General features: G+C 43.6%; 1 protein-coding gene across 1 annotated transcript in view; it reads right to left on the bottom strand.

Moving 5' to 3' along the window:
- Nucleotides 1–22,548, bottom strand: part of atg2b (autophagy related 2B) — a 35,072-nt gene that overhangs the window by 4,264 nt on the left and 8,260 nt on the right. The window contains exons 21-38 of the mRNA XM_056295673.1: nucleotides 19,683–19,858; nucleotides 19,078–19,228; nucleotides 11,838–12,040; nucleotides 11,680–11,760; nucleotides 10,953–11,059; nucleotides 10,753–10,845; nucleotides 10,579–10,649; nucleotides 10,402–10,478; nucleotides 9,275–9,445; nucleotides 9,033–9,165; nucleotides 6,921–7,120; nucleotides 6,580–6,809; nucleotides 5,876–5,993; nucleotides 5,596–5,787; nucleotides 5,172–5,273; nucleotides 862–940; nucleotides 199–409; nucleotides 43–112 (exon numbers count right to left, since the gene is read on the bottom strand). Coding sequence (XP_056151648.1) covers nucleotides 43–112; nucleotides 199–409; nucleotides 862–940; nucleotides 5,172–5,273; nucleotides 5,596–5,787; nucleotides 5,876–5,993; nucleotides 6,580–6,809; nucleotides 6,921–7,120; nucleotides 9,033–9,165; nucleotides 9,275–9,445; nucleotides 10,402–10,478; nucleotides 10,579–10,649; nucleotides 10,753–10,845; nucleotides 10,953–11,059; nucleotides 11,680–11,760; nucleotides 11,838–12,040; nucleotides 19,078–19,228; nucleotides 19,683–19,858 — 2,465 coding nt within the window. The remainder of the gene's footprint in view (nucleotides 1–42; nucleotides 113–198; nucleotides 410–861; nucleotides 941–5,171; nucleotides 5,274–5,595; nucleotides 5,788–5,875; nucleotides 5,994–6,579; nucleotides 6,810–6,920; nucleotides 7,121–9,032; nucleotides 9,166–9,274; nucleotides 9,446–10,401; nucleotides 10,479–10,578; nucleotides 10,650–10,752; nucleotides 10,846–10,952; nucleotides 11,060–11,679; nucleotides 11,761–11,837; nucleotides 12,041–19,077; nucleotides 19,229–19,682; nucleotides 19,859–22,548) is intronic.

Below are 22,548 nucleotides of genomic sequence, written 5' to 3'. Positions count from 1 at the left end.
AAAAGATACATATACTTTTTCTCATGATACTCATATGCACACCTGTTCCATTGAAACATGTTTGCCATGATAATCCAGCCGAATGGGGACCTCTGAGGTAAATCGAAACTCCCTGTAAGGAAATAATATAAATGTCAAATGATGATTAACTCAATGACTCTCTGAGAGCTCCCAGATATTTTGTTATTTGAAACTGACCTAAAGAAAATGGGTTGGTCTGTGAAGTAAGGAGCAGCAGCATCACTTTCATTGGATTCCTGCCTGCCCAATGTGGTTAGACCATTGTAGCTCATTTGTCTCTGAGCAGGCACAGAGATAATTGGGGCCAGGTCCTGGTTGCTGCCAGCATGCTTTGAGAAGCTACAGGAGATCTCTGGAGCAGCTGGTTTCTTCATGGAAATGCAGAGAGCTGCAGAAACAAGAATGTGTAACTGGGAGCCAATTGCAAACAAGCATTCTCCAGTATCCAAAAGAGATCTTTGTTACCTCATAGTTATCCCATTGCTGTTAACAAGTAATATCAAGATATTCTATGTGAATGTTACATACACCTTCTTTTAAAGACAAACTGTCTCTGAATACAGTCCTTGTATGTTATCAGTGTGGTGTTAATAACCATAACTAATTTGTAATGTAACAACATACAACAAAATCAAAACTAAGTAATAATGCAATACTTCAACATAATCATTGCAAACAAAAGTTTTTTTTTCTAGTTATCACTTAGCTTGCTCTTACACTGTAAATGTATGCTTTTCAATATAACTCAATGCAATCAATGACATTGTACAGATTTTTTGAAGTTGACTTTTCAATCAATACTAATAGAATATAATGGCAATTGAAAACTGGTACTTTTACCTTCCTGATCAGGTGGACAGAACAACTCAATTTCAGCAGCGAGACAAGTAAAGAAGTCCTTCAAGAAGAACAGCGCATCCTACAAATAAAAAGGAGGGTGTAATCATTTAAAAAATGATCGATAAGCTCCCCGGGCTGATCCGCTCACTCCCGTCCTCCACCAATCGAGTGATCGTTCACGTGGGGACAAACGATGCAGCTTGTCAGCAGTCTGTACTAACCAAAAAGGATTTTATTGAACTTTTCAGCTCTTTAACTACTTGTGGAAAGTCTGTTTTTATCTCGGGTCCTATCTGACACTGGCCCGTGGAGCGGGCATTTCAGCAGGATCCTCAGCCTGCACACGTAGCTCACCTCCACCTGCAGGACTAACAATATTGGTTTTATTGACAATTTTAATCTGTTTTGGGCTCGTCTCTCCTTCAGAACTGACAAACTTCCCCCCCAACAGGTTGGGTAGCCAGATGCTAGTGGCCAACCTGCAGCAAGCCATACAGTCCTCTCTACAAGACTGACTGTTTACACCCCACACTTCTCTCCTGGAGCCTCTGCTTCCGCCTGTGGTAGCGACCCACGGTACTATTCCACTCGCTGGCTCCCTCCACTGGCCTCATCTGTCATTGACCCTCTCACCGGGAGTTTTCCCCATACAGACTATTATTAGGAACCGTGCCTCTCATCCACATGATGTATCTAATAGTAGACCAAACAACTGAATATCTGGGGCAAATATCTGCAATTTGCGTCCTATTTGCTGCACTCCTGTTGGCTTTAATGCTGCTTTGACACCAAACAATTTTGGCCTCTTGAATGTGAGATCTCTCGGTAATAAGTTCGTTATCATTAATGATTTTATTGTTTCTAATAATTTTGACTTTTTTATGATTATTGAGACATAGCTGTCCCTAGGGGACACTGTTCCCCTGATTAAGGCTAAGCCCTCTGACTTTGCATATTTTCATATTCCCAGGCCCTCTGGAAGAAGGGGTGGCCTAACTGTTTTTCATAAGTTAGGTCTCAAGTGCCATCCTGCTATTTTTAGTAATTTTATCTCCTTTGAGGTTTCATGTTTTTTTTAATCACTGGCTCTCCCCCTTTACTCTGCATCTTAATTTATAGGTTCCCTAATTCAGTTTTATTTCTGTGTTTTCTGACCTATCTATTCTCATGCCAAAATATGAGCGTACTTATTCTTGGTGATTTTAATATTCATGTGTTGTCCATCCCATTCCCTGACTTCACATTTTTTGGCTCTTATAGACTCTTTTAATCTAATTCAATCTGTTAAAGGGGCCACACATTCCAAAGGTCACATTTTAGACCTTGTACTCTCATCTGATTTCTCTCTTGATTGTCTCAACCTGTACTGGTGAATATGCTGTAACTGACCATAGTTCCACTACAGCTCACTATTCCTAGTCACTATCCTAAAACATGCTCTCACATTCCCAACGCTGGCTCTGCAGTTAAATTCTGTTATGCTTTTAATTCATCATCCTTTAATCCCTCTATATCCCCCCTCAAGCCAGATGCACTGTTAAATTCATTCAATGATCAGTGCCTATCCATCTGACCAAAATGCACTGTTTAAAACTAGGAAAAAAAACTCAAATAACCTCCCCTGGCTGAGTGATCACACTCGTGAACTTAGAAGAATGTGTAGAAAATCAGAATGACAATGGAAGGTCAACAAGTTTGAATTAGAACATAACACCCTTAAGAACCAAATGTTAATTTACCAGAAGGTAGTTAAGAATGCGAGATCAGCGTACTTCTCTGAACTGATATCAAGAAATAACCAGAATCCTAAAGTTCTCTTTAAGGTAAGTGATTGTTATTAATAATCCCTCCACTTTTTTTTTAACCTGATGTTTAGTTGTCCAAAAAATTTCTCCCTCATTTTGTTGAGTTGTCCGAAAAATTTCTAACTCATTTTGTAAATAAGGTGGAGAATATCAGGTCCCAAATCCAGCATGTCCCTAGAATTTGCTCCATTTCCCATGTTAATTCTGCCTCATTCACCCAGTTCCAACCAATTACAATTTCAATGTTAGAGAGTACAGTCTCCAGATTGAACTCCTCCTCCTGCATCTTAGAGATCATTCCCACTAAGCTGCTCAAGGAGGTATTTTCAACTTTCAGCCCCATTATTCTGTAAATTCTTAATAATTCTCTGGCCTCTGGTTCTTTTCCAGATAGTTTTAAGCATGCCATTGCTTAAAACCCAATGCTGAAGAAACCTAATTTAGATTCCCTGTCCTTAAGTAACTACAGACCAATTTCCAAATTGTCTTTTTTATCTAAGGTTCTAGAGAGAGTAATTTCATCTCAATTGATTTCTTTTATGAACACTAATAGTGTTTTTAACAGTTTCCAGTCTGGTTTTAGAGCACTTCATAGTACCGAGACAGCTCTAGTTAAGGTCACTAATGACCTACTGCTGACTGCAGACAGAGGTGACTGCTCGACTTAAGTGCTGCCTTTGACACAGTCGATCACAGCATCCTCTTACATTGCTTAGAGACTTGGGTTGGCATCAAGGGCTTGGCTCTTAGTTTATTATACTCTTACCTGACCAACAGAACTTTTTCTGTTGTTCTGGGTAACTCTGCCTCTTCAATGGCTCAGTTCTTTGCCTCCTTCCGTTTTCTATATACATGCTGCCCCTTGGCCAGGTCATTCAAAGTCACCATGTGTTTTACCATTTTTATGCTGACGACACTCAGTTATACATGCCACTAAAACCCACAGATCCTAGCGTCCTAGAAAATCTCATAACTTGCCTCTCTGACATTAAATCCCGGATGTCTGGAAATGTTCTTAAATTTGATGATGATAAGTCTAAGGTCATTGTGTTTGGTCCCCTCAAATTCCATCAGCCCTTTTGGTACTAATCTTGGTGGTCTGTCAGGCAGTCTTAAGCAGGCTGCTAGGAATCTTAGGGTAATATTCAATGCTAACCTCGGTTTTGATAATCAAATTGTTCAGTCATGCTTTGTCCAGCTCAAGGTAATCTCCAAAATTGGGTTATTTTTATCATTTGCCGATCTGCAAAAAGTTGTACATGCTTAACTATTGCAACGCACTTTACTCGGGTATCAGCAAGGGCTCCCTAAACGGTCAGCTGCTGGTACAAAACGCCGCTGCTCAGCTCATTACTGGGACAAAGAAGTATGACCATATCATTCCTGTCCTTGCCTCCCTACACTGGCTCCCTGTTATATTTCGAATGGATTTCAAAATTTTATTGCTCACCCCCCCCTTTTTTTTCCTCCCCAATTGTACCCGGCCAATTACTCCACTCTTCCAAGCCATCCCGGTCGCTGCTCCACCCCCTCTGCCAATCCGGGGAGGGCTGCAGACTACCACATGCCTCCTCCTCTGATGTGGAGTCGCCAACTGCTTCTTTTCACCTGACAGTGAGGAGTTTCGCCAAGGGGGTGTAGCACGTGGGAGAATCACGCTATTCCCCCCAAACAGGCGCACCAACTGACCAGAGGAGGCGCTAGTGCGGCGACCAGGACACATACCCATATCCGGCTTCCCACCCGCAGACACGGCCAATCATGTCTGTAAACATGCCCAGCCAAGCTGAAGGTAACACAGGGATTCGAACTGGCAATCCCCGTGTTGGTAGGCAATGGAATAGACTGCAACACCACCTAGACCCCCGTTACTTTTAAGGCCTTAAACGGTCTTGCTGCTACATACATTTCTGATTTATTGACCTGGTATACACCCTCTTGACCATTAAGATCTGCAGATGGAGCCCTGCTGGTTATACCCAGGTCTCGGTTTGTCACAAAGGGTGATCGGGCTTTTGCTGTTAGAGCCCCCACACTATGGAACTCTCTTCCTATCGAACTAACAAACCAAGTCTCTAGCTTCTTTTCAACCTCATCTTAAAACTTTTCTTTTTGTGAAAGCTTTTACAAATGTTTGATACTTGTTTTTAATTTATTCATACTGTTCTTATTCTTACTCTTATTTGGTCTTATTTTTATTTTTGCCTTATCTGGTTTTATCTCTTAGTAAAGCACTTTGTAACATTGTTTTAGAAAAGTACTATATAAAGTTATCCAAAGGAGTTGAATCAAGTGCAACTGGACTTGGTATATATCCGGATATATACCAAGTCCAGTTGCACTTGATTCAACTCCTTTGGATAACCATGACCTGAATGAATGAGAACATTCATAGACACTATATTAAGTTATTAAAAAATGTTTCTTTCTGCACGGTAGAAGGCTGCTGAGGTCTATAATTGACAAGACTAATCATCTCCATTAGATTTTTCAACAGCAAGTCACCTGATCAATGTTGAGGCGAAGGGGCATTAAGGAAACACGCAAACAGCACTCCTGGGGAGCCTGGCCTGCCTCTGGACACATGTGTAGAGCCCTGACTGTCAGCTGAGGAAAAACACAAACACACACACACACAGACACTAAGTTACACCAGGCCTAAAACTCAGTGCAGCATTACCAAATAGGTCAGTACTATGTTTTCCTGTCTTTTTGGCTGGATAGCTCAGTAGCTAAGAATGCCAGCTTTCCCACCGGTAACTCGTCCAAACCCTGGTTGGGACGAGTCTCCAGGAAGAGTCCGTGGCTTAGATTAGTAATGCTATACAAGCCAACTACCTCTCAGATGTACGTCGCTTTAGATAAAAGCATCTGCTAAATAAAATTGGAAATTGTAAATGTAAATTTTCGAAAATGTTGCTTTCCTTACCATGTTAGAATGGGCTTTGCGGGGCATTTCCTTGCTGGAGTACAGGTAGAGGAATTTGTTCATCTGTGAGGTGGCCAGCCTGTCCCGGATTTCTAAGTCCTGTACAATAAACACTTGCCGGGACACAGGCTGGTCCACTGCCAACCCAGAAGCCACCAGTGCATCTGGGTACACTTCGTGCTGAAACCTCACCTGAAGAAATGGCGAAATCAATCAGATAAAAGTAGGTGGTCATGAGGGTTGGATGCCTTAGTTTCATGGAAGAGAGGAGGACCTTTACCTTGCTGAGCTGGATCTCCATCAGAACATCTGGGTTCCTTCCCTTTCCACCTCCTGCCCGTCCTCCAACCCTGCCCTGTCTGACAGGGGTCTGGGAAGGGGAGCTGTGAGGAGTAGACCTGCAAGAATGTAGATAAAAATCAAATAAGTCTTAATATTTGTTTTTATTTATGCTGTTTTTGCTCTTACTTGTTTGGTCTTACTCTTGTTTTTGCCTTGTCTGTTTGTTTTTCATTATTTTTTTGTGAAGCACTTTGTGGCATTGTTTTAGAAAAGTGCTATATAAATAAAATCATTATTATTATTATCATTATTATTATTACTATTATTCTATAAGCCTCTTAAGGGCAGAACACACCTGTGCCAGTCAATGCACGTCAAGACTGATGGTTCTATTAATTTCAATATAAAAACACTGGTGGCGTCTAGCTTTGTCTCTTCTTGATGCACCATGACTTAGAACACTGTTCTATCCTCCAGCGTTGACTCTACCATACTCTTATTTTCTTTATAAAAAATGAATTAGAGGTATGCTAAAAATAGCACTTTTCATGTTGAGTGAGTCACTGCCGTCTGTACACAAACAGGAAAGTCTCCCGACATGTCGTTTGCCTCGATACTCTGCGATTGTACCTTCATGTGTTCAGCTTTGCAATTCAATGTGAAAATTCTGTGTGTGCAACTGCTTAACAGTCAATATCTCACCCCCAGCTTCTAGCAGGAGAGGCTGCAAAAGTGGCATTCCCAAAGTCTTTCCCACCATAGAGATGCCAGATGACAGAGATCTCCCTAATGAGATAGCGCACCTCTGGAACAGGAAAGTTCATGGCTCCACGGTTGGAGTCACTGCTGTCTAGAGGCTGACTGAAGTGGTTGTCTTTGATTTCTATGGAGTTGGAGGTAAGTTTCTTCACTACTGGCTCCTGATCGCGATCCTTAAAAAAAAACCAAATAAAAAACCAACACTTCCATTGAATACAACTTTTTTTTAAGACAAGTGACTTGAGTTACAGTGACCATAAAAGCGTGAATGAATACATCCATACATCTCCTCTTGAGCCTGGTGTCTCTAGGATGCAAAAGTCATCGACGTCTTGGGTCAAGTTTGGGGCAGGGGTGATGAGGGGAGAGTGGAGCATGGGGTAGGTGGGACTTGACTCCTGGGCCAAATTCCCACTTTCATCCGGAAACAGGAACAGATCTGAACGAGGAGGGTCATGGTCATGATTTCCTTCCTGATGGATACCTGCATAAGTGTATGTGTGAGGAAAAAGGCATAAAAATCATTAAGCTTTAAAGATACAATCCTAAAGTTTATTGCTTTTGTTTAATTTAATGACATCAACGGTGATTTGACATGATTGCTGTGGTGTTTGAACACCCAAAACCCAGTAACCCCTTCCAAATGAATGAGTTGCCAGTGCCATTATATCAGCACCTACCCACTGCCAAAAAAAAATAAATCATGGATGAACCCAACTATTAGCTACTGATATTACAGCACCTCTTAGTAAAGTACAGTGCCTTGCAAAAGTATTCAACCCCCTTGACAGTCGTCACTAATTTCTGGATTATACAAGATACCACACATCTGTCCCTGAACAATATTATTTTTGTGAGCCCATACAGGGGTGGGCAATCTTATCCAGAAAGGGCCAGTGTGGGTGCAGGTTTTTGTTCCAACCAAGCAGTTACACACCTGTGTCTCCTAATCAAGTTCCTCAGCAAATACTCTACTGGTTGATTAGTGGGATCAGGTGTGTAACTGCTTGGTTGGAACAAAAACCTTCACCCCCACTGGCCCTTTCTGGATAAGATTGCCCAAACCTAACACTGTTCATGCCCTAAAAACACCCTCCCTACAGTGAAGCATGGCAGCGGCAGCATAATGCTATGCGGTTGCTTTTCATCTGCATGCACTGGGAACCTTGTTCAAATTGAGGGAAGAATGGCTGGAGCTAAATACAGGGAAATATTGGAAGAAAACCTGTTGCAGTCTGCCATAACACTGAAGCTTGGGAGAAAGTTCACTTTCCAGCAGGACAATGATCCTAAGCACAAGGCTAAAGCAACAATGGCATGGCTCAGCAACAAAAAGGTGACCATTCTGGAGTGGCCAAGTCCAGACCTCAACCCCATTGAAAATCTGTGGCACAGACTGAAAATCGTAGTCCAGAGGCACCATCCCACCAACCTGCAAGACTTGTACAAATTCTGCCAAGAAGAATGGGCAAAATTACTCCAGAAGAATGTGCAAAGCTTGTACATACCTACCCCAAGAGAATCATGACTGTTATTACAGCAAAAGGGTACTCTACAAAGTACTGATATGTGGGGGTTGAATACTTATGCAAAAACTATACTTTAGTTTTTATTTTAAAAAATTAAAAAAAAAAGCTCAGGTTGGACGGTTTGGAGACAAAGCAAGAGAGGCAAGACTGAAATGGCTTGGACATGTGTGGAAGAGAGATGTTGGGCATATTGGGAGAGGGATGCTGAATATGGAGCTGCCAGAAAAGAGGAAGGCCAAAGAGGAGGTTTATGGATGTGGTGAGGAAGGACATGAAGGTGGCTGGTGTGACAGAGGAAGATGCAGAAGACAAGAAGAAATGGAAACGGATGACCCGTTGTTGAGACCCCTAATGGGAGCAGCCTAAAGTAGTAGTAGTAGTAGTAGTAGTAGTAGTAGTAGTAGTAGTAGTAGTATTTACAAAAAAAAAAACGTCAGCAAAACAACTTATTTGGGCTTTGGGAACATGCTGCTGGAACTTATAGGTTCACAAAAATAATATTGTTCAGGAACAGATGTGTGAGTATCTTTTTATAATCCAGAAATTAGTGATGACTGTCAAGGGGGTTGAATATTTTGCAAGGCATTGTATCTCTTTGTAAAAGACCTTCACAAGTTCTGCCACATCTGTTTGCTAGTAGCCACAATAACTTTGTTTCTTCTTGAAACCCACTGCTACTTGCCTCCTTCTGCATTTGGTTGCTTACTTCACTAAAGAAGTACAATGCAACACATCCAACATTTTTTTTCTAGGAAAGTCCTACCAGATAGTAACCATTAAATGAACAACACTCATGATTTGGATATTCATGTATTAGCTATTGTCTAGATTGTAGCTTTAATGTATATTATCAAATGGGGGTCCAACCATTCTGTTGAAGGCTCAGTGCATGCTGCCCATCAGTCTCCTCCATAGCCTCACTCATCAGGTCCTGCAACATCTGTTGCTCTGTCTCTGGGAGCAGAGGAGTCTTAGATGGGGGCCGGCTGAGAAATTCCACCTGTTTAAATACAAAAGCAATCCAAGTATTTATAAACAGTTTTCCCTTTAAACTAGAGGTTTCTTTTTAGAGTTAGCAATATTGACTCATGGATGGCACCAATACTAACCTTGGGTTTTTGCATGGTGCTGCTGCTCTTTGCCTCTGATTCTGCAGGAGGCAGCAAGTCTCCATAGCTGGCAATGTACTGGATGAGGTTCATGAGGGCAGCACAGGAGTCTGAACAAGTTCTGATATGAATGACGTCACTGGAACAACGCAGCTCAAATCGAGGCTCAGACTGTCGGCCCACCAAGAAAAACAAATAGGACAAAATGTTTGACTCATCATTAGGGTTGGGTATCGAAAACAGTGCCCATATGGCACCAACCGAAATATCTCGGTCCTACCGAGTATCAAACTCTTTGGAAAAAAACGGTGCCAAATTTCAATACTTTACGATAGACGACGTGAACGCTATCACAGCCAGCCAATCATTACCAGCGTTGGTGTACACAGGCAACTGACTGACAAATCAGCATGAAGCTATTTGGTATGCGTGTGTGTCTCGTGACTGCATTGGAGTTGAAAACTGGCGGGCAAGATTCAGTGAGCTACTATGTGTTCCAAAGCGTGGCTACACTTTGTAAAAATAGACAGCAAACCTGACACAGTAAAATGCAACCGCTGCAAAGCGATCATCAAATGCAAGTCTGGGAATATGTCGAATATGATGAAACATCTGATCACGCATGGGTTAAATTTACAAGTGGACAACTGCTCTGTGTTTGATAACGTTAATGTCCGTGCTGCTGCCAACATTAACGTTAGCTCTGGGATGTCTGCTGCTGGGTCTTCTGGTGCCACTGCTAGCAATGATGAAACAGGTAAGGACGGTTATGATTATGTATATAAATAGGCTCACATACATTAAAGATGTCAATCTGCACGTTGACTTCATTGTCATTGTTGACCTCACTTTCAATCTCAAAATGCTAGAGCACAGAACTTAAATAACACAATGTGTCAAGAATTATGGTGCTCGCTGTATAGAAAAGTAGTTTGCTGATAATCCTATAAGGTTTTCATAATATATAGCATCGAAAAAGTATTGTTTAAGCATCGTATCGAATTGGAGGTATGGTTTTGTTATCGGTACCGAAAATTTTTAAACGATACCCAACCCCGCTCATCATTAAAAGCCTCATCATAAAAAATATGAAAATGTAATCAGCAAATTGACTTGCAAAATCTTACCAACTCTCCATTGACTCCTGGTTTGACAGCTGTAATCCTCAGCTCCAATGTTCCCATGTCTACCACTTGCACATAGTCTGAGTTAGGGCAGAGGCAAGCATCTATTTAAGCTCTAGCATTTCAAAACAAGTCAAGTAATCTCTGAATTTATTTTATTAAAAAAAAAACTCAGCCTACCACGAGATAGATTGACAGCAACAGTGTTGCACTTGTCAGAGAGGAACAGGGCAGCTTCGTCCAAAATGATCCTGGAGACAATACAAGATACTTTGGCATTAACACATTGTCCAGTACCTTCAGCGTAAATCAACCTTGTGTGTATCTGTGACAAGACCAATGAAGCTTTCATACCTGAGTGTAGAAGAAGAGTGGTCTAGTGAAACACTGCTCGAGACACTGAAGGTCTCTACAATCAGCAGTGACCTGAGAGGCAGGTAAAGGGGTCTGTCGAGGGGGAAATGCACAGAGATAAACCTACAGGTCATACACAGAATCTAGAATGAACCAATTAAAGAATGCGGAGTCTTAAACACGAGTTGATTCTACATTACCTGTAGTCAAGAGAGCAGCTCCACAGGTGGAGATGCAAAGTGGTGACAGATGTTGGAGGGGTGTAACCAAGCACAGGCTCATCAGAAACGTTCAGGAAGTCAACAATCTGTTTCAAATACAAAAAGTAACATGACATTCAACACCAGATTTAACAGTTAATGTTAGATTTTATTGTTAGCTTTGAAAAATATCTTTTTTTTTTAAAAGAGGTAGTAAACCAATACATTTTTTGAGCTGAAAAAATGTTGGTATTTTCCTAGGGTGGCAAAACTAATTACCCTGGAAATACATTTTAACAACAAACAAGACTATCACACAGCTATTATGAGGAAGAGTATCTATACTGCATCTTCTGGTATAAAGCACACATTACAATTAACCCTCCTAATTTCCCACAATGAGGGCATCACAGACACTTCACATCACATTGTCAATACACACGGGGTCCAGGATATTAAACCAATACAACATGATCCAGGTAAAAAGCTGTTGTTGGCCAACTAAATCCCCCGAGTAGGCTGAGAAGCTGGGGCGTGTCGCAGTGCCTACCACAGCATTGGTGCCTTACTGTGGTGGGCGACAACCTCACTTCCCTCCTGATTTCTCAAAATGTGAGTGGTCAAAGACAAGCCAAAAACAGAGTGTTTGCTAACACTCTGAATCAAAATTACGTAAAGAGAGGAAAAAAGGCAGGGCTAACTTGGTAAGAGAGCCATCTCACCCTACCTGGTCATACCATCCCAGACTGGAAGGGACCACTCTGTGCTGGAGTGTTGCTCCTCTAACTCCCACAGCAACCAGAAATTCCTGGATGGAAAGCACACAGCAATTTAGTGAGCACCAGACCACAATAGACAAGTTAAGTAATAACCTTAAGACCCTACCTTGACATTGCGCTCTGCATTCTGGGATGAGATTTTGACGGCGACTGATAACATGCTATGGGCCTCCAGGCCAATGCCCTCTGAGGGTGTTGACGATCTGTCAGAGGATGACTCAGATTGGTAGATGCCTAGCTCCAGCCAATGTGGATGTGTCCTGCAGGGCAATTTGAGGTCCAAGACTGAGGTTTCTCCATCCATGAGCCCTGAGCAGATCAGCAGAGTAAGATTATATGAAATTTCAACATACTATCTACAACTACTACTCCTGTTAGGGCTCGCCACAGCGGCTCATCCATTTCCATTTCTCCCTGTCTTCTGCATCTTCCTCTGTCGCACCAGCCACCTGCATGTCCTCCCTCACCACATCCATAAACCTCCTCTTTGGCCTTCCTCTTTTCCTCTTCCCTGGCAGCTCCATGTTCAGCATCCTTCTCCCAATATACCCAGCATCTCTGCTCCACACACGCCCAAGCCATCTCAATCTTGCCTCTCTTGCTTTGTCTCCAAACCATCCAACCTGAGCGTTCCCTCTAATATAATCATTCCTAATCCTGTCCTTCTTCGTCACTCCCAATGAAAATCTTAGCATTTTCAGGGCTCTACACTAACTTTTTGCATTGGTTGCACTGGTGCGCCTAACTTTTTTTTTAGGTGCACTAGCACAAAATTTAGGTGCACCCACATTTTTCATTGCGTCGCCTTTAACACCAAAAGGTCTCCTTTTTATCGCTCTTCTGTCATATAATGTGAATGATTTTTTAAAACAATAAGGTGTAGAAAAAGCTTGTCTTTATTTTAATCACAATATATAAAGAATATATACACTCACCGGCCACTTTATTAGGCACACCCGTCCAACTGCTCGTTAACGAAAATTTCTAATCAGCCAATCACATGGCAGCAACTCAATGCATTTAGGCATGTAGACATGGTCAAGACGATCTGCTGCAGTTCAAACCGAGCATCAGAATGGGGAAGAAAGGTGATTTAAGTGACTTTGAACGTGGCATGGTTGTTGGTGCCAGATGGGCTGGTCTGAGTATTTCAGAAACTGCTGATCTACTGGGATCTTCACGCACAACCATCTCTAGGGTTTACAGAGAATGGTCCGAAAAAGAGAAAATATCCAGTGAACGGCAGTTCTGTGGGCGAAAATGCCTTGTTGATGCCAGAGGTCAGAGGAGAATGGCCAGACTGGTTCGAGCTGATAGAAAGGCAACAGTAACTCAAATAACCACTCATTACAACCGAGGTATGCAGAAGAGCATCTCTGAACGCACAACACGTCGAACCTTGAGGCAGATGGGCTACAGCAGCAGAAGACCACACCGGGTGCCACTCCTGTCAGCTAAGAACAGGAAACTGAGGCTACAATTCGCACAGGCTCACCAAAATTGGACAATAGAAGATTGGAAAAACGTTGCCTGGTCTGATGAGTCTCGATTTCTGCTGCGACATTCGGATGGTAGGGTCAGAATTTGGCGTCAACAACATGAAAGCATGGATCCATCCTGCCTTGTATCAACGGTTCAGGCTGGTGGTGGTGGTGTAATGGTGTGGGGGATATTTTCCTGGCACACTTTGGGCCCCTTAGTATCAATTGAGCATCGTGTCAACGCCACAGCCTACCTGAGTATTGTTGCTGACCATGTCCATCCCTTTATGACCACAGTGTTCCCATCTTCTGATGGCTACTTCCAGCAGGATGACGCGCCATGTCATAAAGCTCGAATCATCTCAGACTGGTTTCTTGAACATGACAATGAGTTCACTGTACTCAAATGGCCTCCACAGTCACCAGATCTCAATCCAATAGAGCACCTTTGGGATGTGGTGGACCGGGAGATTCGCATCATGGATGTGCAGCCGACAAATCTGCAGCAACTGCGTGATGCTATCATGTCAATATGGACCAAACTCTCTGAGGAATGTTTCCAGTACCTTGTTGAATCTATGCCACGAAGGATTAAGGCAGTTCTGAAGGCAAAAGGGGGTCCAACCCGGTACTAGCAAGGTGTACCTAATAAAGTGGCCAGTGAGTGTATATATATATATATGAAGAATATATAAAGAAAAATAAAGTGTTTAAAGTGCTACACTGAGCTTAAATTGAACATTTAAAACATTTAAACATTTCCAAATAAAAGTGTTTGTGCTTAAAGTGCTTCAATGAACTGAAATTGAACATGTTAGATTTAAACATTTCAAGTAAAATAAAACATTTGAAAATAAAAAGTGCCCAAGTCCTCCAAAGTCTTATAGCAGGTCTCCGCTTGCTGCCACGTCCCTCGGCTGTAGATAATCACGCACTCCTTTGTAGAGACGTCTGTGTTGCCGTCAATCATAAATTACATATACGTGGCGTTTCCAACGTCCGCAGCTGTCTTATTTTTCAGTGTGTCGGCTATTTCACCAATAAATTGCGCGCATGCCTTGTCATTGCTGTAGGTTGGGTTGACATTTAAGCCGTTTTTCTTCATTAGAATGATCTTTGACTTAAATTTTGTGAACGGCATTTCCTCCTTGGCAATGTTGTATGCGACATTGAATTTTATGATAATTTCTGATTCCTCCGAGGACCTGATCAATACAGGCTGACGCTGAAATGCAGCTGGGAGAGGGGCCACTGCATTTACACACTTGTCACGACATGTAGTATGCTTTTTGGAAAAGTTATGCTTTTTTAATGTCTCGATCCGAAACGTGGTCGACTCTCCGACGAATGCACTATTACCGGCCATACTCTGACCACACTCCCGACAGTAAACGCAGTGCATTGCGTTCTGTTCTTTGTCGTACCTCAGCCAGGGATATTGTTTTAACCAGTCACGCCTGAAAGAATATATTTTGAGCTTTTTGATTTGACTCTCGGGGCCGGGCTCTATCTCAGACTCGGTTGTCTCCTCTGGTTCCGAGTCTGATGTTATCATGGAAGGACCGGGGCTTGGCATTCTCCCAGGGACCGTCACCGAGGCCGAGGGCTCCATGTCTTGGCTGGATGTAGGCCTACTCTCGGTAGATGAGATGGATGGAGTGACAGTAGGGCTGGTTGAAAGAGTAGGTTTCGTTTTTTTAATGAAAAAACTTTCAATGGCTCTACCTCTCTTCATTTTCACTCGTTTTGTCGCGTAGACCTATAGGCTATTATTTTCCCGTTCGAGTTCTCTGGCGCTCAGCCTGCTCAGGTCGCTCGCATTTTTTGAACTGACACTACTTAGAGCAGTGAAAAGGACCACAGCCAATCAGAGGCAAGGACCCGCCCGAGCTCTTTCTCTTATTGGTTTAGACCACGATACCATCAGGAGAACACAGAGAGATGCTGCGCTTGCGAAAGAGATTTCAGTGTTCACCCGAGCAGCATCGGGTGCACCAGTGCGACCTATAATTTTTTTCAGTCGCACTCTTAAAAATTTTGGTCGCACTCTCAAGCCCTGATCTTCAACTCTGCCACCTCCAGCTCCGCCTCCTGTCTTTTCGTCAGTGCCACTGTTTCCAAACCATATAACATAGCTGGTCTCACAACCATCTTTCAAACCTTCCCTTTAACTCTTGCTGGTACCCATGTTGCAAATCACTCCTGACCAGTGCTGCCAGATTTACCATAATTTTGACCTCTGTACGATCAATAATGACAAAAAGTCCCATAATGTATGATAATTTGGTCATTATTATTATTCATCGGACATCATACAGAGGGCAAAATTATCGTACAAATACGATAATTATCATACATCTGGCAACAATGCTCCTTACATTCTTCTCCACCCACTCCACCCTGCCTGCACTCTCTTCTTCACTCCCCGTTACTTTGGCCAGTTGACCCCAAGTATTTAAACTCATACGCCTTTGTCACCTCTACTCCTTGTATCCTCACCATTCCACTGTCCTCCTTCTCATTCACGCATAGCTATTCCGTCTTGCTCCTACTGAGTTTCATTCCTCTTCTCTCCAGTGCATACCTCCACCTCTCCAGGCTCTCCTCAACCTGCACCCTACTCTCGCTACAGATCACAATGTCATCTGCAAACATCATAGTCCACAGAGACTCCTGCCTGATCTCATCCGTCAACCTGTCAATCACCATTGCAAACAAGAAAGGGCTCACAGCCGATCCTTGATGTAATCCCACCTCCACCTTGAACCCATCTGTCATTCTAACCACACACCTCACCATTGTCACACTTCCTGCACCACTCCTACATACCTCTCTGCAACTCCCAACACAATGTAACTCCTTCTGGCCTTCTCTATACTTCTCAATCAACATTCTCAAAGCAAACATCGCATCTGTGGTGCTCTTTCGTGGCATGAAACCATACTGCAGCTCGCTAATCATCACCTCTCCTCTTAACCTAGCTTCTATTATTATTTCCCATATCTTCATGCTGTGGCTGATCAACTTTATACCTCTGTTGTTGCTACAGTTCTGCACATTGCCCTTGTTCTTGAAAATCGGTACCAGTATACTTCTTCTCCACTCCTCAGGCATCCCCTCACTTTCCAAGATTGTGTTAAACAATCTAGTTAGAAACTCCACCGCCATCTCTCCTAAACATCTCCATGCCTCCACAGGTATGTCATCAGGACCAACTGCCTTTCCACTCTTCATCCTGTTCATAGCTGCCCTCACTTCCTCCTTGCTAATCCACTGCACTTCCTGATTCACTATCCCCACATCATCCATCCTTTTCTCTCATTTTCTTCATTCATCTGCCCCTCAAAGTACTCCTTCCACCTTCTCAGCATACTCTCCTCGCTTGTCAGCACATTTCCATCTCTATCCTTGATCGTCCTACCCTGCTGCACATCCTTCCCAGCTCGGTCCCGCTGTTTAGCCAATTGGTACAAGTCCTTTTCTTCTTCCTTAGTGTCTAACCTCTCATACAACTCACCATACGCCTTTTCCTTTGCCACCTCTCTCTTCACTTTACGCTGCATCTCCTTGTATTCCTGTCTACTGTCTTCATCTCTCTGACGATCCCACTTCTTTGCCAACCTCTTCCTCTGTATACTTTGTTGTACTTCCTCATTCCACCACCAAGTCTCCTTGTTTTCCTTCCTCTGTCCTGATGACACACCAAGTACCTTCCTAGCTGTCTCCCTCACTATATCTGCAGTGCTTGCCCAGCCATCCGGCAACTCCTCACTACCACCCAGTGCCTGTTTAGCTCCTCCCTGAACTCCACGCATCATTCTTCAACTTCCAGCATTTGATCCTTGGCTCTGCCTTCATTGTCTTCCTCTTCTTGATCTCCAAAATCACCCTTCAGACCATCATCCAATGCTGCTTAGCTACATTCTCCCCTGTTACCATCTTGCAGTCTCCAATCCCTTTCAGATCGCGCCTTCTACATAAGATACAGTCCACCTGTGTGCACTTTCCTCCACTCTTGTCTATCATCCTGTGTTCCTCTTCTTGGATTTTCACTACATGAGAGGAGACTGTGGATTGCAATGTGGCGACTGTGCTTCAAAGCTCAAAAAGGATTTCGTCCCTAATAGTGTTGAGCATTCCCCTCAAATTGCCACGGGTAAGTTGCTGAGGGTTAGCCGCTGCGACATTAGCATCAATAGCTTTCAGGCTAACATTAGCTTCTGTAGCTTTGCCTGTGGCTGGCCGTATAGTATGGTTATCGTTAGCCGAGGCTGCGTGTTTGCTCAAGTTTGTTGCTCTCGTACTGGGCTTACCACTCATCGTGTGGTCTTAAGTGTAAGTCAAATTTTACACCAAACTCTTATCTAAAAAAAAAAGCGTGAGTTCGGTTAAAATAAGTTGACGATGTAATTAGCAATACGTGAGGAGCGCTTGAGTTCGTGTCTTTACTCTGCCATGACACCGGAACTCCCCCTCTTCTTGAAATATGTATTCACCACAGCCATTTCCATCCTTTTCGTAAAATCCACCACCATCTGTCCTTCCACATTTCTCTCCTTGACACCATACCTACCCATCACCTCCTCATCACCTCTGTTCCCTTCACCAACATGCCCACTGAAGAATGCTCCAATCACCATTCTCTCCTCCTTGGGTACAATCTCCACCATGTTACCCAACTCACTCCAGAATTCTTCTCTCTTCCATCTCACACCCAACTTGCAGGGCATATGCGCTGATAACATTCGTCAACACACCTTTGATTTCCAGCTTCATATTCATCACTCTGTCTGACACTCTCTTCACCTCCAGCACACTCTTGGCATACTCTTCCTTCAGAATTACCCCATTTCTGCTCCCATTCGCACCATGGTAGAAGAGTTTGAACCCTCCTCCGATGCTCTTGGCCTTACTCCCTTTCCACCTGGTCTCTTGCACACACAGTATACCTACCTTTCTTCTTTCCATCATATCAGCCAGCTCTCTCACTTTACCAGTCATAGTGCCAACATTCAAAGTTCCTAAGTTTACCTGAATAGCACTTTTGTAAAATAATGTTTACAAAGGGTTTTAAAATCAAATACAAGCAAGGTACCAAAACTAATACTACTACTACTACTTTCGGCTGCTCCCGTTAGGGGTCACCAAAACTAATAGCACTAGAAAAACAAAGATTAAAAAAATAAAGTCAATAGAATGGTTAAAATAACACATCTTAAGAAAGAAAGTTTGTACAAATATATTTTAGAGGTGATTTAAAAAGACGACTGATTCTGGAAGTCTAAAGCCTGAGGGAGGTTGTTCCAGAGCCTAGAGGTCCTACTAGTAAATGCCAAGTAACCTTCAGTTTTGAGCCTAGACTTAAAAACGGCTAATAGGGTTCTGCTTAAGGACCTGGGGCTGTGCACTGGGTCACTGGGGTGAAAAGGCCTGCAATTTAGCTTGGAGCCAAATCCAATTATGCTGTAAAGAGGTGATAAGTAAAATCTTGAAGCCAGTGCTACATCCAACAAATAACCAGTGACAAGATGACAGAATTGAGCGATCTATTTGGACTGTCAGTGACAGCTTAGACCTTGCTGCTGTAGATGGAGATGTGACAGACTTTTAACTGATTACTTAAAGTTACAGTATTGACAGTTACAGTATTTAAATTACTCTGCGTATGAGTAGATAAAAACGATTTATTCCCTCCAGGGTAGTAAAAGATCAATTCTGCTTGATTTTTGAAATTGTTCTCAGCTGAAGAAAGCAAGAAGGAAGCAGACACCTCAGTCGGCTAAAACAAACAAACAAACCAAATATGAATATAAACTGAAAACAAGGCTACTTTTTAATAATCTGGTTTGAATTCTCTTGGTTTACCTTGGTGATACATGCAGATACTACTGGTGTGGAAGCAGATGTAATGTTGATCTTTGTAGCCTTCATACTGCATCACACTGAAAAGCACTGCATTCTTCACCTCCACCCAAAACTCCCCATGTCTGTTTTTCAATAGAGTCTTATCCTCCCTCTGGGGAAGAAAAAAATATTGTTAATTCAAGTCCACTTACTTAGAAACCTAGACACTTTATTTGTCATTGTACAAACATACAACGAAATTAGTTTTCTGCATTTAACCCATCCTATGCTAGGAGCAGCGGGCAGCCACAGTGCAGCAGCACCCGGGGACCAACTCCAGTTCTTCTTTCCTATTGCCTTGGTCAGGGGCGCAGGCAGGAGTATTAACCCTAACATGCATGTCTCTGATGGTGGGAGGAAACCGGAGCACCCAGAGGAAACCCACGCAGACATCGGGAGAACATGCAAATTCCACACAGAACGGACCTGGGTTTCAAACCCAGGACCTTCTTGCTGTGAGGCAACAGTGCTATCCACTGGGCCACCATGTTGCCCAGTACAGCAAACTGCTTTTCATCAACAAAATAAGAAATAAGATCAGTACTACAGAATTCCAGAGGACCTACCTTGGCATTGGTATGTATAGCCATTAGCCCCTGGTTGACACTGAGAATGACAGAGAACAGGCTCTGGGAGGTCTTGCTCTGGGCCTTGGGCTTTTTCTTCTTGCAAGACCTGAGGCCCTGGTCAGAGGCAGGTGAGTAGTACTGCAAGTTCTCCTCTTCTGAGCCACTCGTCTCCTCTACAAATAGATCACAGGGCATTTTCATAAAGACACGTTGCTTGGCATAATAATAATGATAATAACAATGACAAAAATAATGTCTTTATGCATGCTCAATAATCCAGGTAAGGAAATCACAGAAGTTGAATCAATTCATCTGGACATGTTTATTGAGAGAAACGTTTCATCACTTATCTAAGTGACCTCTTCAGTCTCAGCTGACTGCAGGTATTCCCACCCTTATAAACAATACAGTAGCATAATGATCAAAAATGATCGGTTTCATATTGAGGTTTCAATGCCAATGGATTGATTGAAAAATTCACAGAGGATTTGGGAATGGTTGCAATCACAGCATTGTAAGATGGCAACAGATGTACTCTTAGCACCCCCCCCCTCGGTTCAGGGGTGGTCGTTCCCTCTTAGCATAGATGGCCTCTTTGACTCCCTGTTCAAACCAGTGTTCCTCCATATCAAGGATGTGTACATCCTCATCCTTGAAAGAGTGGCCACTGGCCTGTAGATGGGTGTAGACCACGGACTCCTGGCCTGATGCTCGTTCTGTGTTGTGCCAGCCTCAGCGTATACTATATTGCTCTGTTTGTGCCGGGGGACCCGATCCTTAATAATTATCAATAATCCTTAATAATAACGATAATCTAATTTTAAAAAGTAACTTTCTAACACCAGAGGAGATAGAACTTGGGTTGAATTAAAAAAAAAAGTTGTTTAAAAGAAGCTGGTGTAAAAAAAACAATTAATAAAAGAATAATATAGAAGAATGAGTCAATAAATGTTATGTTTAAAAATTAATTTTATATCATTTTATATTATTTCATATTAATTTTAAGAAGGAGGCCTTTCAGGCTTGGTTGGCCCAAGGGTCTCCCAAAGCAGCAGACAGGTACCGGGAGGCCAGAAGAGCTGCGGCTTCGGTGGTCACGGAAGCAAAAACTTGGGTGTGGGAGGAATTCAGCGAGGCTATGGTGGAGGACTTTCGGTTGGCCTCAAGGAAGTTCTGGCAAACCATCCAGTGACTCAGGAAAGGGAAGCAGGGCTTGACTCAGGAAAGGGAAGCAGGGCTTGACTCAGGCTGTGTTCAGCTGGGGAGGGGAACTGTTGACCTGGACTGGGGATGTTGTCGAGCGGTGGAAAGAACACTTTGAGGAGCCCCTGAACCTGGCTAACACATCCTCAGTGGAGGAGATAGAGTCTGAAGACTCAGGGGAAGCCCCACCCATATCCCTGGCAGAGGTCTCTGAGGTAGTTAAGAAGCTCCTCAGTGGCAAGGCACCGGGTGTAGATGAGATTCGCCCTGAGATGCAGAATGCTCTGGACCATTGTTGGGCTGTCTTGGCTGACACGCCTCTTCAGGGTCACGTGGAGGTTGGGGACAGTACCTGTGGAGTGGCAGACTGGGGTGGTGGTTCCCATATGGGGCATCACACTGCTCAGCCTCCCTGGGAAAGCCCACTCTAGGGTGCTGGGAAGGAGGGTCCGACCAATTGTCGAACCTCAGATCCAGGAGGAACAATGCAGATTCCGTCCTGGCCGTGGAACAACAGACCAACTCTTTACCCTTGTGGAAGTGCTGAGGAAGGCATGGAAGTTTGACCAGGCAGTCTACATGTGTTTTGTGGACTTGGAGAAGGCTTACGACTGTGTACCCTGGGGCATTCTGTGGGGGGTACTGTGGCAGTATGGGGTACCGGGGCAGTTACTACAAGCCATCCAGTCCTTGTATAACCAAAGTGAGAGCTGTGTACGCATTCTTGGCACAAAGTCAAACACGTTTTCGGTGAGTGTCAGATTCCACCAATGTTGTTGTCCCTTGTTACTGATTCTGTTTGTGATATTCATGGACAGGATCTCAAGGTGCAGCCAAGGTGAGGAGTGTGTCCATTTTGGGAACCTCAGAATTGCATCTCTGCTCTTTGCCGATGATGTGGTTTCATGGCTTCATTAGAACGCGACCTCCAGCGCTCACTGGGGCAGTTTTCAGCTGAGTGTGAAATGGCCAGGATGACAGTCAGCACCTCCAAGTCTGAGACCATGGTTCTCTACCGTAAAATGGTGGATTTCTCCCTTCTGGTTGGCGATGAGTTATTACCTCAAGTGAAGGAGTTCAAGTATCTTGGGGTCTTGTTCACGAGTGAGGGTAAGATGGAGCAGGAGATTGACAGGTGGATTGGTGCAGCATCAGCAGTAATGCAGACGTTGTACCGGACAGGTGTGGCAAAGAAGGAGCTGAGCCGGGAGGCAAAGCTCTCAATTTACCAGTCAGTCTTCGTTCCAATCCTCACCTATGGTCATGAGCTTTGGGTAGTGACCAAAAGGGTGAGAACGCGGATACAAGCAGCTAAAATGAGTTTCCTCTGTAGGGCATCTGGGCTCAGCCTTAGAGATAGGGTGAGGAGCTCAGACATCCGGAGGGAGCTCTGAGTAGATCCGCTGCTCCTTCGCATCGAAAAGAGCCAGTTGAGGTGGTTCGGGCATCTGATTAGGATGCCTCCTGGGCACCTTCCTTTGGAGGTTTACCAGGCATGGCCAACTGGGAGGAGACCCTGGGGTAGACCCAGAACTCGCTGGAGGGACTACATGTCCAGTCTGGCCTGGAAACGCCTTGAGATCCCCCAGGAGGAGTTGGAGGGCGTTGCTGGGGAGAGGGACATCTGGAGTGCCCTACTTAATTTGCTGCCACCGCGACC

The sequence above is a fragment of the Lampris incognitus genome, chromosome 16 (assembly GCF_029633865.1).
Source record: "Lampris incognitus isolate fLamInc1 chromosome 16, fLamInc1.hap2, whole genome shotgun sequence".
NCBI lineage: Eukaryota > Metazoa > Chordata > Actinopteri > Lampriformes > Lampridae > Lampris > Lampris incognitus.
The sequence above is the reverse complement of the archived record's forward strand: the minus strand, read 5'-3'. Positions and strand labels throughout refer to the sequence as shown.